Source organism: Boleophthalmus pectinirostris, unplaced genomic scaffold (assembly GCF_026225935.1).
Source record: "Boleophthalmus pectinirostris isolate CB_2022bp ecotype Guang Dong unplaced genomic scaffold, ASM2622593v1 HiC_scaffold_21, whole genome shotgun sequence".
Classification (NCBI taxonomy): domain Eukaryota; kingdom Metazoa; phylum Chordata; class Actinopteri; order Gobiiformes; family Gobiidae; genus Boleophthalmus; species Boleophthalmus pectinirostris.
Window position 1 is genome coordinate 16,038,808 of NW_026571175.1, and position 11,120 is coordinate 16,049,927.

The 11,120-nt window shown below is 38.4% G+C and overlaps 1 protein-coding gene across 1 annotated transcript; it reads left to right on the top strand.

The window, feature by feature from the left end:
- Nucleotides 1–2,834: 2,834 nt before the first annotated feature.
- On the top strand, nt 2,835–10,436 carry topaz1 (testis and ovary specific TOPAZ 1). Its single transcript, XM_020932649.2, has 20 exons — nt 2,835–3,186; nt 3,759–5,991; nt 6,071–6,111; nt 6,195–6,280; nt 6,562–6,602; nt 6,777–6,838; nt 6,912–6,973; nt 7,052–7,138; nt 7,246–7,303; nt 7,382–7,533; nt 7,614–7,706; nt 7,795–7,907; nt 7,979–8,033; nt 8,124–8,292; nt 8,373–8,473; nt 8,549–8,714; nt 8,799–8,951; nt 9,022–9,225; nt 9,332–9,518; nt 9,716–10,436. Exons 1-20 carry the CDS (start codon nt 2,835–2,837, stop codon nt 9,918–9,920), a joined length of 4,620 nt encoding a protein of 1,539 aa, XP_020788308.2. The 3' UTR covers nt 9,921–10,436.
- Nucleotides 10,437–11,120: the final 684 nt, after the last annotated feature.

The following is an 11,120-nucleotide window of genomic DNA, read 5'->3' on the forward strand; positions in this document are numbered from 1 at the left end:
TGCTTTTCTCCTGGTCATCAAAGCAAATAATTATTCTGATATTTTGTTATTAATGTCTCCCTATAATTCCACCTATAAGGCCCACAAACCTTTAAAGAGTGCACTTTGGAGAATGCCAGGATAGGTCAAGAGCTGCCTATGCAGCGATATATGGTAAATGTTTGAGCTAGTTGATGGTCTAAACATATGACTAATTGAGAGCTTGTGCAGAAACAGGAGAATGAGGGGGTGAGAAAGGAAGCAGGATGCCAGACAAAGGAAGGGGGCTGGGAATGAACAGAAATGAGAGGATAAGAGAAAATATACAGTTAAATAATCAGAGAGAGTTCATTTGAACAAAAAGAGGCATCTTTTAAAAGATGACATTTTCCATAATTCTTATAGCTTACAATACTATCTACAGCAATCTTTTAATTCATTTAGCCTCTCTAAAATGTCACTGATCATTCATAGTCCTTTACACCCCTCATTTCTCTCCGTGTCACTTCATTTCTTGCCCCAGCTGTGTGCTCATCTGTTTCACTCTTAATCCATTCCCCTCAAATCTATTCATTATTGTAAAATTATTTCATAATTCTCACTGCATGAATTTATGATAGCAGAAAAGTCAAAAAATACCTTGTGACATTTTACAACTGTAAAGACAAATAGTACATGTGTGCCGTAAAGTGCTGGAGAAGCGTGTGATGTATATAGCATGCAGGTGGAGGAGGTCTCGTGAAGCATGTGGACGTTATCTCGAAACTAGGGGCTGGCTACCATAGCAACCATATGATGAAGCAGGCAAGGCTATTTAAAGGAATTCAGCTGCTGCTTGCATTGCCGTCAGCTTCACACTGGCCCAGCCAAAGACAAAGAAATTGGGCTGAACAAACCAGACGTATCTTAAACTGAAATGTTTTCTGTCATATACACACAGTCTATAATTTGACTATTTTGTCTACTTATTAAAATAAATGATTGTAGTAGCCAATGTCAAAATGAAGTCTAATTAGTCCAAGTAAGTGTTGTACAATTGTTCACTTCTTACGTTCTCCACTGAACAAATTCTACAGAAGTATGAATCTATGAAACTACTCACATAGACTGTTTAAACAAACATTTCTTAATTTGCTGCACGTTTACTAGGCTTGTACGAAAATATAACTGTTAACTTCTTAACTGACACAAAATAATGAATGACCTCTCATACCACTTCCTGTTCATGCATTTTCTGTATCTTATTTTAATCCCTACTCATTTCATATGCTAAGTAAAAGCTTATATCCCCCCTTCACAAGGCTACATACACAGAGATGTCCCTTATTGCTAAGTGTGATTATAAAATTTGCATTTAAAATGTTGGTGTGCTGAGGTGGAGCGGCACCACTACTGCAAGAGGCTAAATTCCTACCACAAGCACAGGCTCAGTATCTTTTATGCCTCAATCAGTGATGGGAAATTAACATGTAGAGTGCAGATAAAGTTCTCCCTGTGTCTCTCACACTGAGTGGATTCCTGATTCTCATTTGCATGTGTATTCTCTTCACAGCTGTCACAGATGTAGCAGCCTTATGAGAGTGGGAGAGCCAACGCTGCACCCCCAGAAGGAACCTAATGAGATGGAACTATGGATGGAACCCTTTCCCTTCAATCCTAATGGCTTTATGCTTCTGCACGAGAGCGCCATCTTCTGGTCCGGTGAGGAGGGGCAGCTGGTGTTGTGAATCAGGCCGCCACAGTCCAGGGACCGGCTACTTCCCAACACCAGGGTCTCTTCTACACCACTCATCCTCCTTGCTTGAAGATGCTATAGCCTGCTTAGACCTATAGACATGTGGGAAATACTTCAAATTGCAGAGAGTTATAGCTGCTGCTGCTCACGATGAACTTAAGTAGCTTTTTTTTTGCCTATTAAGAATAAGGCTTGTGTGTAAAATGAGTTTTATGCAACGTAGACCTGCACATTTTACTTGAATTTGATCAAATGGTGAAAAATAAAGTTTATGTTTGATGGTTATATTAGTCACCTTATTGTGACAGTATGTAGGCCAACCACAGACTGAGGCCAACCGAATGGTCACCGTTTATCTGTTCCACACATGGCCCGCATCTCCTGCTTTGAGTGACCAGAGCAGACTTTGCAGACTGCTGTTTAACATATATTTTTTCAGCTTTCAGCCGTTTAATCAAGTTTTTATTTTTATTTTTTTAATAAAAGACTAATCTAATACTGCCGAAATTAACATCATAGACTGGGTATACAGTCTATGGCTTTTACACACAGGCCCTAATCTTGTGCACACTTTTATAAGTACGCCACCCTTTTAAATAGATGTATGGGTATTTGTAGATTATGAGCATTATAGGTCTGTAAATAAAACGGCGAATTTCTAAAGTTCTAATTTAGGATGTATTTGCAGTAGGCACATCCAGACATTGCGAACTTGTGCGTCTCTTGTGCATTGCGCAGTAACAGAACGAAGACCTAAGATTTGCTGTTCTACTGTAAATAAAAGTAGTTAGGCTATGACTGTCTTATTTTTAAATGACGTAAAACACCCCAAACGATTTTGAATAGTTTGTAATGGTGTCGTTAAGATGTCGATCTTTTAGTTTTCTAATCTAAAATGGATCCATCTTCTCAAAAGGTAAAACGCAAACAGAAAAACGACGTGGGACTACAGGTAGGGCCGCACAGGAAAAAAACAGTGGAGTCTTTGAAAAACTGCAGATTCGACTCAAATGAAAGCGTAGGTTTAGCAAATTTGCAAAATAATGTAATGTCATGGACGCAACAAGGGGGACCGTTCACGAGAGGAAAGCACCGGCAGAGCAAGCCCAACACTAGGAACATGCATAGACAGGACGTAGTCAGAAAGATGAAGTTCATGTGCTGCTGCTGTGCTGGTCCAGAAAAACCCGCACGCCGGACACAAGGTTCCACACCCACACAACGTGCACCGAAGAGCGACCATCGTTTAGGGAATCGCCAGGAAGGTAAAAGAAGACAGGACATTAAGAAGCATTCAACTCAGAAAATAAAAAAAGTTTGCCAAGGCAAACTCTATAAGGCTCGTGTGGCAGGAGGTTGGTGTGGGTTTGGAAATGGACAAGACTGTGCAAAGAGTTCATCTAGAAAAGTGTCCACAGCAGCGCGAGGCCGAGACCGAGCAGCGCCGTGTGCGCTGAGCTCCGAGTTAACAAGTAGGTGAACTTTATCTTTGTCTTTATTTAACCCGCGTTGGTCCGTGTTGTGCAGAGTATCAATGAAACAGTTCGTCTTGAAACCACATAACAGTTTTTAAAAAGTTTGTATTTGTCAATCACCCACAATGCAGAAATCGTAAACTCAGTGCTAAGCTAATTCATAGACTATAAGAGCTAATCCTAATAAAATTCGCGGATCCATTTGGCCACCATGCTGAAATGAAAAGCTATTCTCTATTTGACCAATTTAATGCCTTTTTTGGAGTCAGCCCATAATCCCCACGTCTTTATGTTCCCACGTTTGTTACAACATTTTGCTCAAAGTGTTGTACGGCCCCATGTCTCTATTGCCCCATTTGTTGGGTAGTAGGGTACAAGGTCCAGGTTTGGGCCTGGTTTTGAGATTCTCTGGTTAAGGTTGAGCGGAGGTGATATGGATTAATTTTTGAAAATATCTTTTAAAAAACAGCTTTGTGGAAACATACAGCTGTGGAAACATAGGCATTCCCTATTGTTGTCCAAAACTCTGAACATGTCTCTCTCAACATATTTTACCTTTTTGCTTGCAGGTTTTGGTGAATACATTAATTTACTTCCTTTTGTGTTTGCTAACTCCAAGAGGGCCATAAAAGGAATTTCACCATATGGCTGTCACACACCAGAGGAGCAAAGCACAGTAGGTAAACTCCACCAAGATAGCAAGACAGTTCTGTTACAGGAAGGCCTCTACCCCAAAGTGAATCTTTGCAACATAGGCCCCATCTGTGTTGAATGCAAGCAGAAATGCAGCTTTGTGATTCCAGATAATGTTAAATCAAAACTTGTTTGCTGCTTTACAAAAGAAATGAGAGCTGGCTTTAGGTTCGAGCCTGGCTGTCTGGTCCAGAAAAAACATTCATTTAATGAAAGTGTTCAAGTTCTAAATAATGGAAGACTGCCCAGGTTAGATTCAGAGAGAATTTTTTCTCAGTTGACAAATTCCAATGAGCAAACTAAGGATGTGACAAACAACACTGATTCAGGGGCATTATCCAGCCATAGAGAACAGGAAAGCAATGTGTCTGCCTGCTGTTCCACTGAACACAGACTCAAGCTGAGCATGAATGGCATGCAGAAAGGGTGTACTGATTACATCCAAAGCACTTTGGAAAAGGACCTGCATGCTAACAATGTGGAATTGGGTGGGAAGGCAGACATTTTGTCAGAGGATTCCCATCGCAAAAACCTTTTTTGCATAGACCCCTTTGGATCTGTTAATTGTGTGGAAGATCAGTCAGAGTCACCAGCACAGATGTGCAGTCCAGTCTGTACTGAAGCAGAATCTAGAGGTGGACAGTCAATGAACCTAAATGGTCCTACTTTGGAGAATGCAGAGAACTTAGACTCATTCACCTGCCAACGGGTCAGGGTGTACCAAGGAAAGAATAGCATCACATGTGCACGCACATACTTGACATGGCCCTTTTTGTCAAGAAAAAAGATCCCTGAAACTGCTGGAAATGGAGACTCGAGGGCTGGACATGAACCCACAGATCCAAATCGGCTTCCACAAAAGAGGTTTTCTATTTCTAACCAAAGGCTAGGAGCAGAGGAAAATGACAAAGAAGAGGCTTTAAAAAAGGCTGATAATGTTGTGGGTGTGTCTTCGGACATTATAAGGAACATAAACAGTCTGTATCCATCACACTCCTCTCAACCAAGTGTGATGATACTTCCACAAAAACAGAACAGTTTTTGTAAAGACTTCACCACATGGTTATCTCGAGGATCAGCATCTGTGCAAACAGCTCAGTCCCCCTCCCCGAATAATAACAGTAGAAGGTCTACCCCCTCCTCATCCAGACTTGGCTCGACAGATACTGCCCCTAACATGTCTACTGCATCTTTCATGGATACAAATAGCTGCTTAAGCAGCATCTCAAGTTCACTGATTCCTCTCACAACATCAACACCTAATGTCTTTAGGATTACCCTGCCGCAAGTGGAAACTGTAGTCAACTTCGACTCAAATGATTCCTGTAACTCATCTTCTCTCCTGCCTCAAGATGTGGAAGTGTCTTGGGATGAAATTATTACATATCACTCCCCTCCAAAACTGGAACCGTATTTCAAAACTAGCCCTTTAAATCATTTAACAAATCGGCTAACAAATGCCTGCAAAAATAATTATATAGACCCTAATCTTAATCTCCCACCACTGCTTTCTCCTCTTAACTCACCTGTGAAACACAATGTTTCTTCAAATTCAGTTGAGTTTGAAAATAAAAACAGTCATAGGCACAATCACAAAATGCCATTTGAAAATCCCACCCCAGAAATGTGTGACATCAATGAAAAGGATTATGATAGTGGTTGGCAGCAAAAGAAAACTTTCCCAACTAAGAATGATGTCTCCACATTTGTGGAACCACCGAACATGGAGTCATTGGTCACAGACACGTCACCTCCTGCCTTGACTTATTTGACAGACTCTGGCTTTTCTCCCAGCAATACTGAAAATGAGGAACAAAGCAATGGTGAAGCTTCTGTAGACAAAGAGTCTTGTACACCTGAACAATCAGAAAACCAAGACCCTGAAGAAGATTTGGAGAAGCCTGAGGTTCTGGATGAGATTGAAGCCTATGAACAAGATATTCTGCTTGTTGATGTTTTCCAAGACGACCCTGACCTTTTTGAAAAGGTGCCACAGAAAAGTCTCCTAAAACTAGGACCGGTCAGGACATGTGACACTGCGGAAACAGAGCGCAAGAAAATGGTAAAAATATTTTCCCCTGTTCCTGAATCATGCAAGAGGACTCACAGGTATTGTACATTTCCATTTTGTTTAACAAAACAGTTTGGTGTAGTTTGCCAGGCATAGTAATGAAATAATTTCTTACAGTGTTACTCCTGTAAATCTGAACTTCCTGCACCACAGTCCAGGTACTCTCCAAAAAGCCTTGTTATTATGTCCACTTTCCCACAACAGTGATGTAATTATTCTACACCTCTGTGGTCTTGTTTAGAGGAGAGCCCCCGAAGGCCATGGAGACCCCAATGCAACAGCACCTCTGCTCTGCACAGTAACACTAAAAAGCATATCAAAAGCATGGTAATCTTTAAGATTTCATGAAGAATGAGAAAAATTACCAGTACATGTACCAGTTATTTTAAGTGAAGTATTTTATTATTTTTTTAAAGTAAATTTAAGTACTTTATCAATATTATGTGAAGGATTATTTGAACTTGAGAAAAGGGGCAGATTTAAGTGGAACTTTAATTTTTAAATGTTTAATACAATGTTAAATTTGGTGTATTTATGAAATATTTGATTTCTTACCTTTAAATAATAATGTTAATAAATATATTTCACAATGTTTTGTATGTTTTTAGTGTTCAGCTGAAGCAAGAGTTGTGAATTCTGAAGAGGAGAGGTATGCATTTTTTATATTCTATCACTTTGGCCCAGGTCCCTCTTGAAAAAGATATTTTAATCTCAATCAGTTTTTCACCCAGTTAAATAAAGGTTAATAAAACAATAATTAAAAGTGTAAATGCAGTTTATTTACTATGTTTAAATTTTTGCTTATAACATGGTTTATTAACAGAACAGACCATTTTCCAACTGAAAACCTTAATCATATTTCCCCCCAGTTGGCCTCAAGACTTGGTAAGAAAACAACCTTTAATAATTATATTTCTGTAATTCGTAAATCTTGTAACTGCTGCACTGTACTGTGCAGGGCTTGTTACATGGATGACAAACTCACAAAGTGCTGCTGATATTAGATGGCAGAAACCTGCAGTAAGTGACAGAATTAACAGTGAAGTACTTGCTTTTGCAAGTTTGAAAAAAATACACTAATATTGTCTAAATTCTCAGTACTGCAGACACTACTTCAGTGATTCACAAAACTGTGGCTTTAAACTGTGTCGTTTCCACCATGTGCCTATGGAGGGTGATGAGAAGGTGAGCCTTTCATATCATTCGATATACTACACATTGCAGAGGCAACAACACCCTCTGCTGTGTATGCCTGGTAATTATTATTTTTTGCCTCATAATTTTTTATGTAGTTTTGTACAGAAACTGTGGCAAGGTTTACTAAAACTCCAGCATGCCTTCATAAAGCAGGTGTGTGTTGTATTTATATTTGAATATGAAGCTAAATTGTAAAAACTAACCTAGTTATGTAAATCATTTCTTCTGTAGCGTCTGTATATACCGGCTACTACCAAAACAACAAACCAGCGGTGTTTTTTTCTAAGCCAGTGCTTGTCTCTCTTCTCCGGGGTCTTCTCCAAGCTGGAATGTTGTCTGATGTTTTTTCAGTTCTCAGAACCAGTTTGACCCATAACATAGTGGTCAGTACACTTACACTTACAGAGTGTGCAGGTTTTTCTTTATTAGTCAGTTTATATTTGTTTTGTCTGGTGTTTTCCAGCCTGAGTATGAGTTTCTTCTCGATCTTTTCAACTTCATCAGAGAAAAAAGTCTCATGAGTTTTGTACCAGAACTTATCCAGCTCACATTTAAGGTAACCCAAATTGCATTTTATTGTGGAAAAAAGTATTGATATAATAAAACTGAAAATGTTTAATCATAAACCCTTTTTATTTTGACAGATGGCTAGTGCTGGCTTACCTCTAAGTTTGGATTGTCTGGACTGTGTGAAGAATACTCCTGACTTGCATCATATGTTTTCTTCTAATTCTCACAAATCTCTTTCTGGACACAGGTGACTGGACCAAAACTTTTAGTTATAATTTTCTCAGTAGTATGTTACCTGACTTTATGTATTTTTCCAAGATTGGTAACACATCCAGAGTACCTTAATCTAGCTCATGCTGTGGTTGAGATGGAGGTCAGTAAATAGTTGAACATTATTTATATGCTCTTTTTGGTATTTTCCAGTCTTTGTTTTTTTTAAAATTACGTCTGTGTTTGATATAAGCTTTGTACAAAACAAGAAGACTGGAAAAGACTAGGGGAGGTTTTTCAGTTCATTTGTCAATCAAACCAAGTCAGCCAAGTGGAGCGTATCAGTGGTCGAGTAGCAGTGGCACTCCTGTCTGAAAGCAAAGACAGGCTGACTCTGCCATTTGCTGTCTTTGCTGAGACTGGTAGAGTATTTTGAAAACATTTTGCTGAGGGAATACACTAAATATACATTCCATAAGAAATCCTTTGTTATGTTTGGCAGCTGGTCACAATGTGGATGAAGATAGCCCTGTTAAAAGTTGTCTGGGTAGAATTGGGGTTTCACTTATGTTGCGATACCATAAAACTCACCAGTGGGCTAAGGTAAAGATAAAATACTTGTTATTTTACTATGCCATTTTGATCTACGTAGATTTTGGATTTTTTTTTCTAAAATAGGGTCAAAAAGTTGTGGAAGTGCTGTCTGCTGCAAAGGTCAGCTATGCAACAATGAAAGGATTGTTTGGGAATGAAGATTGTACATCACGCTGCCACCTTATATCTGTGGCAACTGAGCTCTTCCTTTTAAATGGAAGCGTTGAAGGAGCTTTAAACATATTAAGAGGTGAGTGAAACTGATTATTGTAAGGACTATTCTTAAAACATGCTGAAAATTCAATTGTAACAGAATGATCTTGGGTTTATCTAGAAAACGAATGGTTCCTGATGTCCAGTGCCTGGCCTTGTGAGGCTGCAGATCTGGAAAAGCGCACACATGTATTGTTGAGTCTGGCTGAAAAAACTTCTCACAGAGATACCCTAGAGGTCCTCAGCAATCTGCCTGGGCTTAAGGAGCCAAATGGTATTTTAAAACTGTTATGTCTTCTGCACTGTATTGGTACTTGTGTTGAACCCTTTCTATCCAATCTTAGGCCACATCGACATCTCCAAGTATACTACTTTCTTTACTGCTCATCTGCAAGTGTGTCTAGACCGACAGATAGTGGTGTTGGCATCAGATCTGGTGAACTTTATGCTCTCCAAAAACTTACCCGTAGACCATACCATGCTGCAAATGCTTCTGCATAGACTGGGAAAACAAAATTTTTGGCTCAAGGCACGAGAAATCTTCAAAAGTAAGTTTGGAGTTGATAAAAATGTATGCACTTTTCAGAGATTTATGCATAGGTAAAATAGTGAAGCTATGTTTTTTTTCTGATCTCTTTCTATTAAATGCAACAGACTCAATGAGAAAAGGCTATCACCCTGGGGTGTCTGCCCCTCTTGGATTGATGACTTTGATGGTCCCATCTCAGCTGGGAGAAATTGAACTGGCTCTCACATTCGAGATGTTCATTACAATGAATGCAACTGCCATTCTTGCTCTCCCAGAAAGCACCACCTCTACTATGACCATCACTCTCATTAGGTAACTAAAAATGGCATACATTTTAAAAATAAAGTGAACCTAGTCTGTTTTATTTGATTATATCTGAAGATGAAACTTTATAAAATGTGTAAACACAATCAGCAATATACATTTCAATATTAAATTTGACTCCAGCTATTGCTGTTTGTGTCAAACACATGTAGCCCACCTAATAGCTGTGTTTTTTTCCTATCTAGAACTCAAAGTAGTGAAAGTGACTATCTTTCTGCTGGTAGTCGCCTGCTCGCTGCGGCTTGTATTCCACAGCCCAAACTTGGTGTTCGCTACATGGCTGTGAATTCCACACAGGAGCAAATCTTCACACTTGACATTGCCTCTGCTCGCCGGTGGCTTCGACATAATCATTTATGGGCCAATGAGGTTTGGACCCTTTCTACTTAAAAATTATATCTTTTTTCATACCTCTAATACATTTTCATTTCAAAATTCATCCACTTCTGTCTAAATAAAAACTGACAGTAAACAGATGAAATCTGAACAATACTTTATGTTGGATTCTCTCAATTACACACATCTGTAAAACAGATCTGATCACAGAACACTGATCGTTTGTTTCAAAGCAAAGTTATTGTTCAAAATATGTAAAGAAAATTGTAATTATTGAGTTAAAGAAGGTCTATAACTCAGTGTTTTTGTAACATTAAAATTAAGCATCTCTTTAGTAATTTTACTATACTTTAGTTAAAAAGTGTTTTATACCTTTGAATGTAAATATAAATGTATATTTATATGGGTTATTACTTTTATAGTATTGTGGTACTGGACTACAATAGACAGTTGCTGGTTCAAAAGGTGTGATTTTCCTTTTTTCATCGGGTTTTATAAAACAGATCTTTCTGTTCACATAAAAATAAACTACATGTTTATTTACATCATCTGTTTGACTTGTTATGAATGTTTGAGATAAGCTCATTTTTATGTAAGCATAAATTTATCTTTCAGGTTGCCTTATTCTTAAAGCCTTCCGTTGTAATTGTTTGCTTGTTTTTTTTTTTTTGGTTTGGTATACAACAATAAAGAACATTAAGCGCGTCTTGTAAATTTTATTGTGTACTCAGGTTTGTCACTAGGGGGAGATATTTGTCATATTTGGTAATTTTTTATAAGATGAAAATAACTATTTTCTTGGATACCGTGACTGGTGTAGTGGCCTATTACCCTTACATTTATTTAAGTATGCTTGCTGAAGCGGAATGAAAAAATGCACTACTTCTCGCAAAATAGTTTATTTCATTATAGGCTCTTTCTCACACAGGTTGGCAATTTAAATGTATAGCTAATCTATTAAGAATTGATATTACCCCAGAAAGTTTAACCTCAAAACGTACCTCATACTTGGCTTACGCCTTCCTGATAAACACTGTCGAAGGCCTGATTCAACCGCTCCATTAGTCATACATTGTCTTGTAAATAACGGAAAGAATATATACAAAAAGAGTTTCATCCAGGCCACAGTTTTGTGAGAATGGCCCCGTAACATATATCACAGCTCAAGTCCTATTTATAATTTATTGGCCAAATACTTCAATAGACCGATTTTTACTGTACCCACCTAGAAGAGAAGAGCTTAATTTAGGTAAA